Source organism: Lonchura striata, chromosome 5, assembly GCF_046129695.1.
Source record: "Lonchura striata isolate bLonStr1 chromosome 5, bLonStr1.mat, whole genome shotgun sequence".
NCBI classification, from domain to species: Eukaryota; Metazoa; Chordata; class Aves; order Passeriformes; family Estrildidae; genus Lonchura; species Lonchura striata.
Window position 1 is genome coordinate 24,440,423 of NC_134607.1, and position 20,265 is coordinate 24,460,687.

Genomic DNA, 20,265 nt, shown 5'->3' on the forward strand with positions numbered 1-20,265 from the left:
CTTGAATCCACCCTGCTGCATAGGTGAACCACAGAGAAAATTCACCTGTGTGCACAAAGCCAGCACAAAATGAAGGGCACTGGTCAGCTCACACTTGGAACTGAAAAATCCCTCTTTGAACATTGCATATGTTTCATGCTGAACTCTCTACAAAGGTGATTTTCACAGAGAATGTTATGCACAGTGTAAAATTGTCTTCGGCTATTAAAAGCTTAAAGGAGTTACACCATGTAGTTAAAAGCAGAATTTGGGATAAAAGGTGCTTGAGAAATGTAAGTTATGATAATAGTGAAAAATTTCCTGTCTGTCTGTGTTGTGGAGTGGTGCTGGGAGTCACACACATGCAGAGAGGGAAAGAATGGGCTCCTGGTAGGGGAGTTTTCATGAGCCCAGGACTGTCCCATGTGGAGCGGGGATTCTCAAGTTACACATGGAGGGAGGAACAGGATCAGAGAAACAGAACTGGTTTGAAGTTCAGGTGCTGAAAAATGGTAGGCTGGAGTTCAAAGACAGGATTATTGGCTAGTGTTGCTTTAGGAGTTGGTGGGGGAAGAGCTTAAGGCCAGAACATTACTGCGTTGCTGATTTATCAACACAGCCAACACTGTGGATGGTGTTTGAGCCACTTCTAAATCCAGCCGCTGGCAATGAAAGGCATATTTAATCCATGTGTTAGATTGTTTGAAGAGGTATCTCTCTCCTGGTCTCTCCCTGAGGCTGGGATTTCTGAAATTGGAAAGAAAGTGAGAGGGAAGATTTTAACTGTTTCACAAAATCTTGTCCTTCGGAGGGACCCACATTCCAATAGCACCTTTAACATTAGGGTTATTGAAAAATTAAAGTTTTTCTACTCTCTTGTCCCTGTAAGGAGACCCCCCACTACTTCTTCTGTATCTAAAGGACAGAATCAAAGACAGGATTTGTATTTGAATCATTTGTATTTAAATTGTTTTTAAGTGTGTTCTTTTCCTCAGCCTGGGATTAATGGTCTGCATTTAGGAGTTCCAGGATCCACTTGCACTGTTGGCTCTGATCTCTCTGCAGCAGGCCACCACTGCAAGATAAAACACTGAAAAACAACCCTTACTAAAGTAACTCTCCTTTAGTCTTTTCCTTAAATTGTCTTCCATGAAAGAGTATAATTGTTTAAACAGTTCCCTTAAGGGTTAATTCCCCTCCAATTTAATACCCCTATGCTCTGTTAGCACACAACAGGGCTGACACTGCCTGTGGAGTTACAGACTGAAGCTCCAAAAATATCTATGCAAGAATAGAGGACAGATCTCAAATCAGGCCTGAGCTGCACTTGCAGAGCAATACCAATGTCTTGGAATAAGAATAAGACAGAGGGTGACCCTAACCTGCAAAAGGTATCAAAAGTAAGAATTAAAGAGTGTTAGTAGGTCAACAATGAGAATAGCGGGTGAAAATGTTTGGAATAGGTGGAAAGCTGAAGCCTGAGAATAAAGCACCAATGTGCTTTAGGGTGTTAGGATTCAGCACTGATTTGTGTTGAAAGCCTAAGGCAGCAGGTTGGAATAGCAGGTGTAGGGTGGATCTCAGCTGAGCTCCATACTCAGACCTACATGGGGCGCTCTGGCACTGAAGAAACCCCAATTACTCTAGAACAGATCCATGCTGAATAAGCAGAACTCTCTATGGACTGCCCAAAATTTGCCTTGGTACTTCATAGCTCTCATCAGTCACATGGATATAAATTCACCTATAAGCAGCAAAAAAGAGAATACTAACAGAATCCACTAGGAAGTATATAAACAGGTTTTTTTTCCTACATAGAAGTGGTTGTAACAAATATCAGAACTAATGTCCAGTGATGTTATGGCCCCTCTTGTGAATCACTTTATTCAGGGATCTTTAGTCAATTGCAAAGGGACTCTGCAAGCAGGAAATAGACAAATTAGCCAATAAATAACTGCTTTATACAGTTAACACACACAGAACCTAGTTAAGACTTAATGAAATTTTAGGCTACATGCTAGCATACTCCTCACCTGTGTAAAGGCACCCAAAGATTCTTTCAGGTATCAATCAGAAATGAATAGTCACCCTCCATGGTTACCATCTGCCACCAGCTAGGTCAGGACTGATGGCACTGACAACTCAACTCAGTGACCCAAATGATTCATGACAGGTACTCAGCTAGACTGACTATCACAACTAAACTATGGTTTTGTATTTCCTCTGAGATTTTATATCTTCCCATGTTGGTGGTTTTCCTCTGGAATCCCTGGGCTAATGCTGGTGCAGTCCTAGAGCTTTTGCCCTGCAGGCTTTCTGCCAGCTCATTCTCAGCAGTTTAAGTTGAGCTGTATCAGAGCTGGGCCCTTGATTCTGCTCACACAGATAGTTAAATCCCTGGGCTGTGTGTCAGAGGAGGAACATTACAGCATGTACTTTAGAGAAAGAGGGCTACTGCACCTCTTGATTTTAAAGTGGAAAAATTCTGGAGATTGTTCAGTATCAACACTTTATGTTGTGGGGATCTTGTGTCAGTTCTAATTGATAAGAAATATCTAATCCTAATTAGGGTTGCTCATTTGCTTGTACAGTCTGTTTCTAGAGCTTTCTGGTTAAGAACGTTTTGGATCAGACAAGCTGACACTTCCTCTGAAGCCATAAAAATTGGGTGTTTTTGTGAGAAGTGAGATTAGGCAGTGGTACCTGTGGCTTCAGGATCTTTGTTCCCAGACAAACCTATCTCAGAAATCATAAAAACTACTTCTATATTGGAGTTGTCTGATGGTATTCAGAAGCTCTGCTGCAAGTGCATCTGCCAGCAGTGCACTTGCTTAAGGTGGTACTGCCTGGCTTTTTCTTGGCTTGTCACTGGCATCCTCACCATTGGGCTGGGGGGTACATGACCCAGCCATGGGAAATTGGTAACCCTTGATTATAAAAATGGTCTTGCTGGGGTACATCCGAGTTATGTGAGCAGGAAGTGGTGAAGGAGCAAAGCCCATCTTGCCACTTCCCCTGCCACATTGCTCTGGTGCTGAAAAGCAGGCTTTGGTTTGCAGGCTGTCTGATACATTTCAGGCTCCTGGGTTACCAACACTGAGGTAGGCTAACTCTCTACATGCTTCAAAATTGGGAATACAGCCTTTCTGCAAACAGTGTTTTCCTACCTGAAAGTTGTGGTCACCCATGTTAAGCCATCACAAAGAAAATACTCTTTCAACTTTACGTATTGTGGCCCGTGTCCAAGAAAAAAATATATATTTATTGCAGCCCTGCTTGTTTTGTCTGCAATTTGAGTCACTCTTGAGGCAAAGAGTAAATCACTGCAGAGGGCAAATACATTTTTCCATTGCAGAACAGAGTCACTTGCTTTATTGGGAACTGTGACAAAGTTGGTCTATACATGTTTTTCCCATGAGATTGCTCTAGAGAAAGAAATCAGTTGGAATAAGCACACGCTATTGGTTATTTGTACTTCTGACTGCAGCTAATTATAGCCTCAGCCATGCCCTCTCTTCTACCTGCTAATGTCTTCCCATGTCTGGTAACTAATGGCTGCCTGTGGGTGCAGCTCCACATACAAATCACAGCACTGCCTGTCAGCTTTCCAAGGCTTGACTCTGCAATCCCAGTAGCTGATAGATGCTGACAAGTATCTGACGTTGCCTCTTCCAGCTTTGCTCTGCCCCCAAGACGCAATATGGAAGCCATTGCCAAGTTTGATTTCACGGCTTCTGGAGAAGACGAGTTGAGCTTCCAGGCTGGGGATGTGTTGAAGGTAAGTACAGTCCCCAGCTTGAAACAGGTTTTTGAGACTGCTTCCACATCTTTCTTGTGCTTCCATTTGCCTTGACAAAACAGATGAAGACACATCTATAAACTAGGATACAAACTCAGGATACCCCTCTCCCACAGGGTTTGCAAGAGGACAACAATTCCCAGCTTACTTGAGTCTGTGTCCACTTTTCTTGATTTTATGTCCATGAACTGTGGATTTAGTTGCCCTGCAGTCCTCTGGTAGTCAGCAGGGAAGGGTATGTATCTTTGCTGGGGTACAGATGAAGATCTTTGGTGACAGGTTTTGAGGGTCCTGTCTGTTTTCATTGACCAGGTAAACTATCCACAGTGACTACATTATGATGACCATGTCTAAACTTGCAGGACCAGTTCTATCCAGAGGGATTGCTGTCTTCCTTATTTCCAGCCCTTGAACTGTTTAAAAGATAACTCTTATCCATTCTAGAATTTATATCTAACTTTTCACTGTTAGTAATTACGGTTAGATGCTGCAGAGATCTTAGGCAATTGCAAATAGGAGAGGAAAATTCTATGAGACAGACTGTTACACACATAGTGGAATAGTTTAAGAGGTTCTGGTCTAATAATATTATATACACCCTTGCAGAAATTTAACAATGAGGCAATAGCAGAAGTAGAGCTGATCATACACAATACAGAGCTTCTGGAAGTCTCTTTAAAGTGTTTTGTATGTGTTATGATAGAACAGTTCTTGTTAATGTTACCAAAGTCCCACAGATGAAGCCACTTGAAGATTCACCCTAATTATTTATCCACTTCTCAGTCCCAGATGTTCTGTTTCCATTGAAAATGCCTGAGTATTACCCCTCCCTGAGGCCTTAACTCCTTTACTGTCCAAAGGGATGATGTACAACAATAGGATGTATGGTCCTGTTGGTGAGGAGCCTTTGCTACCCCTCTGTGCAGTCACAGATATTCCAGCTAATAATCAGATATTGGGTCTCAGTCTTGCCTTTTCCATTGCCACCACTTCTTATTTTATTGGCCTTTCAATTCTTGGCACTTAGACAAAGTTGATAGCATCCGGAGTTCATTAGTACTAAATCTTTCCAAAGAGCTGTGAGAAGGTTCTGGAGAAATCACTGTCTCTCTTCAGCACAGATAAACACTCTTATTCTTCCCCAGTTGGTCCCTATTCTCATATTATCACATGACCTTTACTGATGCCTTTTTTCTCAGGAGACTTCCATCAAGTCCCTGTCTGGGGTGATGGTGTAAGCCAGGTCACTTTTCTTTCTGTTCCTCAGTTTCCCTTCCTGTAAAATCATTATAAGATAGAGCTTCCTTTCAAAGTATGCTATCAGAAGATAAAAAGTGTCAACACTACACACCAGTTTTATTATTATTAGTTGTCACAGAGAATTCACTACTGGAAAAATCAAACTGCCTCTTGCTTTAATGTCCTTGAGGTAAACAAAACAACATCTTAGCCACCCAAGCCATAGTAGCAGTAAATCAGCCTGAGTAACAGCTCTGTTCTGGCATAGGCACACACACATTCCTACCCCATCATGAGCCCCCTCATGCTGCCTGCAACAACCTGTTGATTTATCAAGGAGATAAGATGAAATATTGATGTAGAGATTACAAAACAGGAAACATGAGGCCCTCAACCAGTAGCGACAAGAGGAAATCCACCCTCTTAGCCCCCCCTACATCCTTCTCTGAGAGGATGATACACTGAGAGAAACCTGCCAGCTCTGCAGTGGAAAACAGCTGGCGGGTCGTTCTGGAAACCTCACTTCCAACAGAGTAGGCCCCAAGCATGAGCAGGCAGTAGCAATCATCCCCTGTGTTTGGCCACAGCAGTGGCAAAAGATCCTTAACCCAGCACCCAGGCATGAGACAGCAGTGACTATACAAGTAGGGAATACCACAGCTTTCTATTCCTTAGCTTTTCTGAATCCAAATGTTTGAAAAAAGGCCTACATGGCAGGGAAGGCATTGAAGAATTGGCTCCAGAGACAGTAACATCCCGTTTCAAATACAAAGCAGCTAAAATGTGCCTTAGGTTCCCAAAACCATGAGATTGGCTCACAAAATATGTATTATTACTGTTAACAATAGATTTTAAATTCTTTTCCACTGGCTTTTTCCTTTTAAATCTGTCACAGCTCATGCTTTTAGGCTCCTCTCCAAAGCCAGAAAGAGCAGAAACATGGTCTATTTCATACAGCAGAATCCTGGAGCTGGAATGCCAAACCAAACACCAAAGACCATACTTGCAGTAAAATCCCAATGTGGTTGTATTTCTGTCCTCTCTCCTCTAGCTTAGGGCTGTTTCTTGGACCATCAGCCATGGTGTCATGAATTTGGGCCCTTTCTGGTCAGCAGTGATGTTTCTAAGGACCATTGCAGTTAACATTAATGTGAGCACACTTGAAGCTGCTCCAGTGTGTGATGTGGACTCACTTCCAGCTATCCTACAACCTCCTAAGTCTAATAGTGTCTCAGAGACACTTTTTGCCTCCTTCTTATATCTACCTTGGCAAAACTCAGGGCAGCAGAAGACTTAACCCACTAAAGAATCTCTTGTGAAATGACAGGTGAGAGCACATGGTAACATCTGTGCGGCCATAACACACACAGCTACAGCTGCATATCCCTCCATATCCATATGTCAGAGGAGTTTTCACAGATATTTTCTTCTTCCCTTGTGAATCTGAGGTGCTCCAGTACCAACTACAAAAGGCAGCACAGAGAGTAACTTAAACCCCTACTAAGTCTTTGAAAGCTGAATTTCTCCATTTCACAGGCATCGGAGATACACAGACAGGCAGTCAGACAAAGGGGTAAAGTTAACAAGCAATCTCCCTAATTCTACTCAGGCTTTTTTATTGCTTGCTTGTTCTGAAGTGGTCATCAGACACTAACCTTGGTGCGCCATGGGTGGGGAGTAGAGAATGTGTAGCATTTTCTTTTATGTTTACAAGACATTCTAGGTTTATTCCTGAATCTTGGTCACTTTTGCCTTTCTTAGAAGACGCATTTTTTCCATCCATTTCTCCATTGCAGATTTTGAGTTCCCAGGAAGAGTGGTACAAGGCTGAGCTCAGAAGTCACGAGGGCTACGTTCCTAAGAACTTCATTGATTTCCATGTTCCCCCGTAAGTGTGACAGAAATGGTGTCACCACCATGGCACATTTCCACCGAGTGCGGTCAGGACCACATTTGCGTGCGCGTGCAGAGGAGAGTACAGGGGAAGTGCTGGGCATAACATCCTACATTTTGGGGCTGGCAGGGATTGCCATAATGCTACACACGGTTCTGCCAGCACAGCATGTTTCTACCCCGAAACATCCTCTGCTCTTTCGCAGCTAAATGGATCTCGATGATCGCTGTCAGTCCTAAATGACTCTTTTGTTACTGCTGCGCAGAGGAATGCTGGGATGTGGCAGGAATTGCATTTAGATGCCCTCCGAGGAGAATAGTCATGATGTGAAATCTTGGTAACAGAGTCTAAGCACAAAAGGAAGAGCAAGAGATCTTTCTGAAAACGGATTTTAAAAAAAATTTTCTCCCCTTCGACTCTTAACGACGCTGATCCCTTTTCCCACCCTGCCGCCGCATTGGCATCCCCCGAAGTGCCTGTGACTTGCTGCGGGTGCGCTAGAGGTCAGTGCAACGCTGCGCCGCACTGACAGCTGCTGCGGAGCTGATAGACCAGACACGCTCTCACACAAACAGATCTGTCGGAGGACAGGTGTACCTGCATTTCTCCCTTCCCGCTGAGGAGATGGATCTGCACTTTCAGAAAGGACTGATGCGTGTTGGAATGCATGTTAAATGTGCTCTCCAGCCCTATGCCATAAATATGACAGCGCATGGGATTTTTACAACCTTTCAGGTTTCAGCAGAAATGCTCCCAGAAGCACCTCTCATTGTCCTTCCTCTTTCAAAAGCGCTGCAGCATTTCAGGGGTGAACGAGCAGAGCATGCACCAAGCCCAGTACTTGTGGCTGCAACACACCGATGCTCTGAGCAGTCATACTGGAAGCACACAGGGATTTTGAGGTTACAAATAAGTGCCTCTGTCCCCTTTGGAGGTGGCACTTACTGGCCTTTTTGGACATAAGCCAACCTGCTTGGCTGAGCTGAAGGACATTATTCATTTGCTGTGCAAATACGGGCTTGTACTTTTGGGCCTCGGGGAGATGAGATCTTCCAGTCAGTTGTTCTTGTTTGCTCTTTCACAGGGCTGTGCCATTGCTCAGGAGCACTGGCAGCTTCTTTTTTCACACACATTTTTCCCATGTTGCTTTCTCTGTGCAAGAGCTGCGAAGACATATTTCCACTCTGACACTTTTCTAAGTGGTAGGTCTGCACTTTGAAGCAGTTCAGCCCAGATGACAGAACTAGACGTGGGGAAGAAAGCTGCCTCCTATTTTTGATGGATTTTTTTTGCCCACCTTTTTCTCGTTAAGTAATCATTAAGATTGGTTATCAAGACTTGTCGCACTATGACATTAAATAACTCACACATTCACGCTAGATGCAAAAGAGGGAAAAGAGAGGAAGTTTATTCTTGACCTTGTAATATATAGAATTTTAAAAGTGACAGTGGATTGGAGGATGAAATTGCTACTTGTCTGACTACACTGGTTAAACTAACAGTCTATCAATTCTCTCTTCCCACAAGGAAGAATGTAAAACAATCATTATTTACATAACAGTGTGCAAGAAACTCTAGTAGAAATACGTAAACATCAGAAGGCATAGAAAACTTTTAAAAGAACTTTAAAATTTTTGAAAGAATAGGGTGACAAAGGCTCATCTGATTTTTCTTTGCTAATGATACACAGGTAAACTGTGATGATAATAAGGAAATCCAAAGCAGAAATTACAGACATTAGGAACTTAACAGTCCTTAATTTTAATGCAATACAGGCAATTACATATTAGGTGAAGTCAAAGACTGCAGATTGTGATCTTATTAGCTATGGAGTGGGCATATGCAAATGTATGTGATTTTGTGTTTGTCTACTGAAAAATTCCTACTGACATCATATTATTTTACTGTTTATGGTGACTTTCTTATTATTAGTCCAGTGCCTTATGCTGTTGTTTGTTATGCCTGGCTAGATTTGTGTAAGTGTGCTTACGTATTCTGTGCTTCTGTGATTTTGTGATATTGCAACTCTTGCAGGAACAAATTTATTAGTAGTAAAACTTTCATGGCTTGCTTCTACTAAAAATTTATGTGTGTTCCATGCAATATATCCATCACAGCCCAGTAATTTTCCATCAGTTTGCCAAAAAGCAATTTGATGTATATGTCTTGAGAATTATGTGTGTATATATGTATACATACACATTTGTCATTTAAAATTTCTTTGACTAACACCTTATTGTACTGCATCCGTAATTACAGTTTCACCTGAGTTTTGCTTCTTAGCAGACCAGAGCTTACATTGTTCTTTTTGCATGTACGTGTTTTTACTACTCAAAGAAAATGGTCTGCATCCATGAAACCTCTGTACCTCAGCATATACGTGGCCACTGGGAGTAGCCATGTGGGCTCCTCTGATCCTTTTGTTTTCTTCCCTCCACCCTGCTTATTCACATTCTCCCTACCCTCAACTTTTTTATTCCTTACCTTAATTCACATCCTTATTCACATCTCCATGATTTTTCCCACTTGACAGCTGGTTTGATGAGAAAATATCCCGCCACGAAGCAGAGAACCTCCTCATGAGCAAAGGAGTTGGCTGCTTCATTGTCCGAGCCAGTCAGAACTCTCATGGTGACTTCTCCATCTCTGTCAGGTATCTGCTTCTAACAGCATATTTCTGCTTCTTTTCCTGTTTAATGGTGTCCCTAGCCTCCTCTCATAAGAATTCCTAATGTGATGTAGGCTCTTGTGAAGTTTGCATGCTGCCAGTCACTGCTAGTGCTGCAGTCTTGTGAATGAAAACAAATTAGGCATCTGATTCCCAAATGTTTCTGACTCTTTTCAAGTGACACAGTGAATGCCCCATTCCAAAGCTGCATCCCCTGGTGACCTCCTTCTCTGAAAGAGCTACAGCAAAACAGAATGGTACAGAGAAAGTCTCCCACTGTGCTTAACAAGTGTCTTCCATTTGTTTAAATTCCCTGACAGCTCTGGTTACCAAATCCAAGAATTCAGCTACTACCTATGAAGAGATTACTATTACATTGTTAACTTATTTCCCACAGGTCACTAAAAAGCCATTGGACAAGGACTGGTTTTTCATTGCTTTCAAACCAGCTGCATTTCAGCAGCTTGCTGTAGCCCAGCACTTCTCAGTGCTTCTAAGCAGAGCTCTTAAATGATGTTTGGTTTCCCAATTTTCAGTCAAATAGTTGATAACCAGTTTTAAATTAGGGTCATGATTAACAAAGTCTTTTCCAAGTGGTCTGTACTTGCTGATTCAGGCAACTCAAAAAGTATCTGGGAGGAACTGCAAGCAAATATTCTGGTTACATTTGCACCAATTAACGCCAACAAATCAAGTAGAGTCAGGCACTTTCTCTGGCCCAGAAGTCAAGCAGTGAGGCAGAGGTCAGATCTGTATGGCTACACCCTCTTCACCCCACCAAACAGAAGAGCTGAATTCAAACAGCTCCCTGTGAACAGTTCCTGGCCTGTTCTTTATAACCATGGCCCAGCACTTTCTAAGGGAGAGCTTTTCCATTTAAACCACAACCATGCAAACACTTCAACAGTTTGGGGCTGTAGCAGTCAAGGATAGCATGCAACTCCTGCTTGTCCCCATTTAGTTTATTTGTGCAGATGTAGCCCCTGAGAAGAGTGTTTTGAGTGCCTGGAGTTGCACAGAGCAAGGAGGTGGGTACCAGAGCCAGCTCACATCTGGTGCAAAGAGGAATTGTACACATCAGACAAGACATGAGAGGAGGGGAGGTGCAGAAGGAGTAAGGGGCAGAAGGTTGAGATTGTTAATTTGGCTTCTAACAGCATCAGAAAATTCCTTTCTTTTTTTCTTTTTGGTTAGGAAGAATGACCTGTAGTAATTATGTTACACTAGATTTTATACCATCTTAAAGTTTAGTGTATGGCTTCACATGACTGTGCCTGCATATAGTGGTGATCCCCATGGTGTATAAAAGTGTAATACAGGTCTTACAGGCAATGCAGACTGGATGCAACAGACCTGCAGAGGCTGTTGGGTAGACTACAACTACACTTTTTCACCCTGGAAGCTCCTGTGACCTTTATCTCAAAAGAGAGGGTTTAAAACCCTGTGCTTTGTTCTGATAGTGCTTTGTGACTGGGCAGCCCTGGGGCACTCTGTGTTTGCAAATCCATGAGTCTTGAAACAGAGCCACATCTGGGTCCAGTACACACAAGGACTACCATTGCATGACTTTCCAGAAGGCTACATTTGGCCAAGCAAGAAGTTTTGGTACCCTTCCGGAAAAGACTTTTACAAAAAAGGTAAAAGTGTGATCTGTTGATGATCTCTTTTCCATTGGGATCCAGGCATGAAGATGATGTACAACACTTCAAAGTGATGAGGGATTCAAAGGGTAGCTATTACCTGTGGACAGAGAAATTCCACTCGCTAAACAAACTGGTGGACTACTACAGGACGACTTCCATCTCCAGGCAGAAGCAGATCTTCCTAAGGGACAACAGCCAAGAAGGAAAGGTAAACACAAACTGTCCTTAGGAGTTTCTCAGTCAGAAACCTTTCTGTGGGAGGAATTCATCCCATGAGAATGTCTCAGGATGAGGAGGAGGACAGTCTGTCCCTGGAAATCCAGCCTCATAACTACACTGGTGGGGCCTGAGACACAGATTCTTAGTGGATTCAGTGGCATGTGGAGTTGTATAATTGAGCAGAATTTTTTGATTCTTCAAATCTGAATAGAGATGCTTTGCTAAAGCTGTGCTAAGACCTCAGAGCTGAAATTCTAAGATGCCAAGGGAAGCAGGATTTACCTTACTGAAATGCCTAGATTTCCTGAGGACAGGTAAAGAGCTGACTGGTGGGTTGTGTCTCAGAAGAATTTGAGTCTGGTTTCTTAGTGTCCTTGCACGCACCCAGAGTACAACTACAACTGCAAGTTTGTCTGCTCAGAAGAATTGTCCATCTTCTGCTGCTGAGCAACCACAGTAAAAAGGATGTGGAGGAACAGAGGGCAGAACGTGGAGAAGGTAACCTGGATGTTAGGAACTGGAAAGTACTACTGAGAAGAACATAGCAGATCTGGGAACAAGATGTGCCTTCAGGGAAGGTATAGTCCATGTTTGAGAAGGCAGACAAATCCCAGTCCAATGAATGCCTGGTTTTGTGCCAGGGGAACAAGTAAATGACATAGCAGAGGCTGTTACACATTGCACTCCCTGTACTGGGAGTGAACATGCCTGGTCACTGCAGCAACCAAAGTCCTGCTTCACTGGGAAACGGACTCTGGTATTAAATTTCCAGGATGTGCAAGTAGAGACAAGGCAGAAAGTTTGTGACCTGCTGACTACAGCAGTAAAGTTTTATAAGCTGCATGTGGGTCATTCTTGCTGGCTCAAAATGAGAGATGATACATTTTTCAGTCTGAAGAATGGGCCTGGGATGTTGTCTCTTTCTAGACCACTTACACAGACCTTTAAAAACACACTATCAAGGTATTAAAATAGAGGCTCTGGGATCTGTAAGAGAGAGATTACAGTGATGAATCTCTGTGTCTGGGGAAGGAAAGAAAGACTGTATGTATGTATATCAGTATAACTCCTGTTTGGGCTGACTGTGAGCAGGAAGGGAAAAAGATGCATTTGCTCCAAGATGCAGACAGGCAAATGAAAGAACAGAACTCAAGTTTGCTTTGGCAAACTCTCTGTACGTTTATTATGGTGATGGGCACAGCAAAGTATGTTTAGCATTCACCACAGTGGGTTTCTGTTCACTATTCAAATTTTTATATGCTACAGCCATATGATAAAATGATTGATTTCAATGCAGAGACAAATGAATTCTAAGGGCAGTATTTCAAGAAAGAGCTTACCTTCTGTGCTGATCCTCACATCAGTAGCCATATTTTCAGCCCCACACCTCCCAGTACTACCCTGACTTCAGATGGAGAGTGGCTATGACAAAGATCTAAAATATAGGATTTCTGATTTGTTCTTCTGTGCAGAGAGGTAGGGTCTTTTATTTGAAAGAGCCTCCAGAGTAGTGGGTAGTGGTAGTGCTCAGTGTGCAATGATTGCCCAGCTTTAGTCAAGGATGTGCTAGGAAGCAAAACCTGACCTCACTTTTGTGATCTTTCTTCCATCAGGAGAGGCATGGCGGGAGCCTGGAACAGATAGGTCGGGAAGGATTCCATGTGGGAGGAGCAGCTGGAGAAGATCATTCTTCTATATCCAAGAGATATGTAGAGCATCCTATTCCCATACTGCAGCAGCAGCAGGTACTACCAGAAACAAGAGGCTGGGACATCAAGACCAGACATACGAAACATTGGCTTTTATTGCTTGGTAGCAAGCAAACAGTCATTTTGTCAAAAATCTACATCTCTCAGCTGTGCACACAAAAGAGAACTTGTTTCCTAAATGTTTCCTATGTCTTCTCTCCATCTGCCTGGGCCAATTTGTGTTAATATGACTTAGATGTTTGTCTCATTTTATTTTTGGCTAGTTTGGCTACTAGATTTATAGGTCTGCTTGCTGTCCTTTACAATATGGAGCAGCCCAAGACAAGGCAAAGTAGTGAGTCCTCAGATAGAGTCAGCTGCGCCAGCACAACTGATGTTCCCCCAGCATATGGGACAGAGGAAGAGCAAGGAGTGGGCAGGACTGGGTCATAATAACTCCAGATTGGCTGAAGTCTCCTTGGCAAGCATGGCTTTTATCTGCGAGTTAGAACAACCTTAGTTTTTCTTCAGATACCAAAAAAGCCCCTTGCTGACCATTTGTTCCAGCAGCTGTGAAACACAGCTGAGTACAGTCAACTTTCAGCTCCTAAGAAGTAAAATCCAAAATAGAACAGTCTAAGCTGACCTCTTCCACGAGGGTCATTACTTGCAGAACTGGAGCACAGGGACTTTATTGGAAGCAGACATCTAAAATTATTAAAGTGGGGGCCTGCCCCTGACTCCTTGCCCACTAACAATTCTTAAATCCCCTCATTTACACATCTCAGAATATATATATGTGTCATGGTTTAATCTCAGCTGGCAACTAAGTACCATGCAGCCACTCACTCACTCCTTCTCCCATTGGTGGGAGTAGGGAAAGAATCAGGAAAAAGATAAAACTCGTGGGTTGAGATAAAAAAAATTAATAATTGAAATAGAGTAAATACTATCAGTAATAATAATAATAATAATAATAATAATAATTGTTGTTATTATAATTTTCTATTTATTTAAAAGAAAATTACAAAAAGAGAGAGAGAGGAATAAAACTCAAGAAAAAGAAGTGATGCAGAAAACAATTGCTCATCACCCACTGGCTGATGCCAGTCCTTGACCAGTTATTGTCCTCTTCTGGCCAGCTCCTCCCTGTTCATATACTGAGTATGATGTTCTAGAGTATGGAATATCCCTTTGTCCAGACACTGAAAAGTCCTTGATTTAGAGTGAGGCACTACTTAGCAACAACTGGAACATCAGTGTATTATTAGCAGTATTCACATACTAAATCCAAAACACAGCTACTGCAAAGAAAATTAACTCTATTCCAGCCAAAACCACAACAACATGACTTTTATGCTGCTGTTTTCTTTCTAGGAAAGATATGGTGGGAGTCTGGACAGGAAAGACATGATGCATAGACTAAGGGATCATGGCCAAGGAAGTGCAGGAGCTATGCAACGGAGACACACAGACCCACTGCACCAGCAGACACAGGTAGGTGATGCAGCTGGAGGGCCTCATCTGCCCAAGTCAGTGGGTCTCTTAGCAGTGGCCAAGCAGTCTGGACAGTGCCACCTGCATGGAGGTTGCATGAGAAGTAGTGTATTTTGCCTGCCAGGCCATGTCTTACGAGACATTTCTGAGTCTCATGACTCTATCCCAGCCACTTGAATCTACTTCTGGGACACTCTGAGGGTAGGACTATGGTGTTATGTGAGCATAGTCCTGGTAACTGCTCTCAAGGTCAGTCTTATGCAGCCTCAGTGAAAGAGGGAACTTAGCATGAGCACAGCAAAGTAGGGGCAATTCTCCATAGGATGCTGGAGTGAGCAAAAACTCACCCATGAATTTTGATCAAGCACAAGACTAGTCCAGCAGAAGACATTTCTGAAAGCCTAATGATCTCTTCTAGTAAAATTTCATGTCCATTAATGCACAGAGCTTTCAATTATCTTTGCCACCGCAGCCAGACAGTGACTGATGTCAGTAGCTAAATGTGCAGTACATTTTTTAGGTTCTATGGAGAGCAGCCTCATGATACTGTACCATGCTACAGTGCTCCTTCTGTCTTGCAACGCACTTGTAGTCACACTGTCTCTTCCATTAATTTTTGCTGCAGTCCTGAGAAGGCCTGAGATCACCCAGCTCTACTTGTCTGTGCCTAGCACATCTCTCAGACCTCCTTTGCTGTCACCTACCTGACACCCTTGGCTGTCAGAACCTCTTAGCACAGTGGATGTGGGTGTGATCCAGATGTGTCTGCAGACACCCCAGACCTTCAGTCTCTACCTGCTCTGCCAAGTCCCACTTTGTGAATGCCCACACAGAATGTGATGTCTTTCCCTGCCTCAGCCTGTGGTTCCACTGCCAGCTACAAAGTATTTCCCTATGAGCTCAGTGTGACCTAAGGCATGCTCCTCTTCCTTGAAGAAATGTCCAGCTTAGCCCATAACCAGAGAACCCAGATCCAAGGAAAGAAGGAAAGGACAGCAGACCTTCTCAAGAATGAGTGAAAAAGATCAGATTGGATTAGGAGATTTGGAACATCTTAAAAAATAGGGGCATGCCGCTTTTCTTGGCAAAAGCCCCAAATCTTTACTGTAATCCAGCTTAAAATACAATGGTTTTTATCTCTCAGAGGCTGTGGCAATGAATAACAACATGCTTTTGCCTTCCACATCCCATCAGTGATGTAGAAGCCACAAATCCAATTATAGGAAGGTCTATATGTCCAACCAAATAACTAGTGGTGAGATCTAAGCAGGGACATGAATGGAAGATTTTTCAAAATTTGTCTGCTTTTAAACAGATCTCTCCATCTGTCCCTGCCAGATATACGTCCTAAATTATCTATGCCCTGTGGTGTGGATGCCAACAATTTCCCAGAAAGAAGCTTAAGCTATGTCCTTTAAAATATGATTTCTATCCAAAGTGGGAGATTGACTGCAGAGTCCTTTAGGAAAAATACAACCATAGTGCACATTACAGTGCACATCCCAGATAAACTGGTATACTCAAACAGAGGTTAAATCCTTTGGATCTCAGAGACCTGACCTTGGGGAGAGTCTGAAGAAGGTTTAAGACCCTTCCCTATGCCCCAAAAGTGCCTGAAAGAACAAATATCCTTCTTTATCCTTCTTTACAATGTTCTCTACTCTCACCTGTGTGCTGGCTCTCTCAGTCCTCGAGTGGCTGAGGACACATTTTCATACCTGTACCAGCACCACGCCAGCTCCCTAGAGCCATTCCCTAATAGTTACAGCCCATCAGGTTTCAGGCAGGAATCCTTCTGTACTCCCATAACTGACTTCAAATGTGGCTGTCCTGGCTCCCCTTACAGGGCAGAGGCATTAGAGACATGAGAACACAATTTCCTAAGGACCTGCTCTCAGTCTGACTTTTCACCTGGTGCAAATACCCACTGAGGCTGCTGAGAAACCAAACACCATCCCTCGGGTGTCCCAGTTAATTGGTCCCTCCTTCTTGGCATCTTGGCCACTTCCTGATTTAATTGCAAGTTGGTCTAAAATTCAGCACTACCTGTCCTTGCTTAGTGAATGTATTTACTCGGTCTTAAGAGGGGTGACAAAGATGATCTTTCAAAGTCTTGGCTCCTTGTTCCCTGCCTGTCGCTTCTGTCCTTTCCAGAGAACGCTGTGGGTCCGTGCCTTGTACGACTTCGATGCGATGGAGCACGATGAGCTGGGCTTCCGCAGTGGGGACATCTTAGAGGTCCTGGACAGCTCCAACCCATCCTGGTGGAAAGGACGCCTGCGTGGGGAACTGGGTCTCTTCCCTGCCAACTATGTCACACCGGTGCTGCTGTGAGGGCACAGTATGGCCCAGAGGACTCTGCTGGAGCTGCTCTTCTGACATGACAGGGACAGAGAAGGAGTTCATCTTCCCTTGCCACCAGGACACACATTGTTTTTTGTTTTGTCTTAATTTATTGGCAATTGATCTATTGAAATGTTGGTATGAAAGAGAACCCTTTGAAAAAGAATTTTTTACCCCTTTTTTTCACAGTCATGAAAGGGAGGGAGCAAAAATCTTGGACTGTTCATTGAGACTTTGCTGGGTCCCCCCTGCCGTGTCACCTCTTTGGCTAACTATTGATAAGCTCCTGCAATTAGGTTTATTTTGTGGAAATGCCCCTCAGAAAAGTCAGGCTTCAGGTTAACCTCAGGATCAGTATTCAGGTAGCCCTATCCCTTAATTTTGGATCTGGTAGCAGTCATAGTCTCTTCAGGCTCCAGTCTACATTTCTGTCAGAGGCAGGAGGGATGCCCACATGAATTAAATTATCCTTGGCAACCACATTAATCCTTCAGTTAGGGCTTTAGGTTGAGGTCGAGACAATCTAGGTTTTTCTTAATAGTTTCTGGCTTTCTTCTAGTTTAATTATTTTCTTAATAGTTTCTGGCTTACCCATCTCACACTGTGTGTATGGACTGTATGGATATACCAGATGAAGGGGAGGAGCCCTGTAAGCTTTTGTACAAACATGCAAATGGTGAAGGTAGGGGAGGGCAAGAAACTTGCTTTGCTTCTTCTCATGGGCCTGCTCTTCTTTCTGTACTCCCTAGCAACTTACCCATTTTCAAGTTGCTCTCTTAGGTGCCTACACTTCAGCCTGATTAGAGCAGATCAGGCCCTTCAGCTAAATCAGTATCCACTGGATTGGATAACAATATCCCTCATGGGTTCCTTTTGTAAAACTGAACTGGGGAGGGATTAGAGAGGTTTCTCTGGTTTGGTTGCAGAAGTTCTTTCCCTGAGAACTTGCTGTGTTGATGATCACCATGTTGCTAGAGAAATGTCTCATTCAACAGGTTAAGCTGTTATTTTACAGTATGTAGAGAATAAAGCTGTAGCCATCTAATAGTCTATTCTCTATTCCAGTTTCTTTTAGATAAAATAAGGTAAATTAATAGGTTTTCAAATAACTGCTGAGTGAATGCCCAGATGTGATAGAAATTTATTCTAAATGCACATTACCTGTCCCCTTCACAAAGCCTGTGAAGGAGACTCAACTGCATAACCACTGCTCAGGCATGTTGATATTAAACAAGCTGCCTGAATTTTTCACAACATGTGGGACCTCAGCAGTCAGCAAGGAGAAGTGATGATTAGTCATTATTGAAAAAAAAAAAAAGAATAGGCAAGTGAAAACCTCTAAACACAAATCAGTCTCAGGAAAAAAAAAAAAAGTTCTTATCTTTTGTTAGTCCCAGTGGAAGAAAAAGAACCCAGGAAATAGGTTCTTGGGGAAGTCCAATTCAATGTAGCTGGCCTGAATAAAACTGCCAGCTAGACAGAGCATTAGCACAAAGAATTCATTTTGAAAGAACTCCTCCAAAAGCAGATTGTTAATGGGTGAAGTAAAATGAGAGTATTTAACAAGGCATATAAGCTCTATAGAGAATAGAAAACTTTGAAAGACACATTAAGAACTTATTGGCTACCATGGTGATCCAGGGAATACGACTGCCTGGGCCTGTTCTCTTGCAGGATCTCTGTTCTGGCCCTTTAGGGTCTTCTTCTGAAGAGGAGTCCACGAGGCTTCTTTAGGAACAAGATCCCTTTCCTCTTGTATGAGGGTGTAACCTCAGTGTCTCCAGTTTGAAGAGTGGTTTGGTGTGATTTGCCCTTTTTTAACCTTTTTGTGTGTTGGTTGGTTTTCTGCTAAGGTAGTAACAAATTTGGAAGATAGAGGGTTAATAGTGAGAGGGAGAGCATTAAGGCCAAAAAGAGATGGAACCAAGAAACCGGAGACTAACAAAGGCAAAGGAGGGATTAAAATGATGAATCTTTCATATTCAGCTCTGGCTGAAACAAAAGAAATGGTGTATTCAGAATTATTCCCATCATGTCAAATCATCTTTCAATTAATTCCCTTTTTTTCTGTATTAGTTACTTTTAAAATTAGAAGCAATGTCTCCTTTTCCTTTCCTCAGCACTCTAAAGACCCTCTTGGTAGTGAAGATGTAGTTGCACAAAATTAATTGAAGATAATGCACTTAGCAGTTTGATAGCTCTTCACACATTTGAAACCCCTTTACAGAGATTAACTAATTAAGCAAGTCTAAGTAGTGCATTGTAAGTACCCCTGTGTTAACTCATGACTCATTTGAGGAAAAGGTAAATTTTCACGTGATTTTTTGAATTGATGTTTAAGGAACTAATACCTAAGGTAATTAGTATTACAGGACTGCACACTAATTATGGACAACATACCAAAACCACAGTAAAATCAGGATTTCTCATTATGAGCAGCACCTAATGACAGCAAAATTACCAGGAGGTGACAGCCTCACAGCATCTGTGATAACTCCACCAGTGCCTTGCTCTGCTGCCCTGTGCAGGGGCCAAGCTCAGGGCTGCCTTGCCCAGTCTCTTGCCTCTGCTACTGGCCTGGCACTGCTGCCTGCAGTTACTGCCACATGGCAGGAGCAGGGAAGAACAGGTGTCACCCTGCATTTTTGTACCCTCCCACAGTAAAAGTCATTTTTCTCACAGCAAAAGAGCCATGCTAAGGATTGTGGCTATTCCCAAGTCAGTGGAGACTTTGGACACAAGGGGAGGTGTGGACAAAGTGGGGAATTTTGGGGGGATAGAAGGGGCTGTAGGATGGAGACATTTTCGGTGCCTCATGCCATTTTCTGCCCATGAAATCCTCTCTCTCACAGATCAGGCCACTTAATAAGGAGGGAGAGAGACACTCCTCTAACCACATACCTTGCCAACCTTCCTGCTCTTTCTTCCAAGAGGTTTTAATTGTAGCACAATCCTTATTAATATTGTGGTGATTCACTTACACCTCAGAGTCTATTGCCATGCAAGAGGCACATATTAGCAACCTAGGACTGGAGCCTTAAGGTGACAGTGCTGCACTGACCTCACTTGACATTTGCCAACATTTTGGAAAGAACCAAACCTCTGGAACATATCCCAAGAGAGTTCACTGTAAAGCCAAAATGGGAAGGCATAAAGAGGAAAAGCAGAGGAATTTTTTTTTTTAATTATTTTTCTTAAGCAAGAAAGACAGTTCATGAGAAAAGAGAATGTAAACTGAGATAACAGTAGGAAAAGTATGTGGGAAGGCAGACACAACATATGAAACAGAGGAAGCT

At 42.9% G+C, this 20,265-nt stretch overlaps 1 protein-coding gene across 2 annotated transcripts in view; it reads left to right on the forward strand.

The window, feature by feature from the left end:
* The window catches only part of GRAP2 (GRB2 related adaptor protein 2), a 97,956-nt gene extending 80,927 nt beyond the window's left edge, over positions 1-17,029 (forward strand). For both annotated transcript variants that reach the window (XM_021554034.3, XM_021554035.3), the window contains 7 exons: positions 3,655-3,757; positions 6,814-6,905; positions 9,445-9,564; positions 11,262-11,430; positions 13,055-13,186; positions 14,507-14,626; positions 16,781-17,029. In XM_021554034.3, coding sequence (XP_021409709.1) covers positions 3,680-3,757; positions 6,814-6,905; positions 9,445-9,564; positions 11,262-11,430; positions 13,055-13,186; positions 14,507-14,626; positions 16,781-16,960 — 891 coding nt within the window. In that variant the 5' untranslated portion in view covers positions 3,655-3,679 and the 3' untranslated portion in view covers positions 16,961-17,029. The remainder of the gene's footprint in view (positions 1-3,654; positions 3,758-6,813; positions 6,906-9,444; positions 9,565-11,261; positions 11,431-13,054; positions 13,187-14,506; positions 14,627-16,780) is intronic.
* Positions 17,030-20,265: the final 3,236 nt, after the last annotated feature.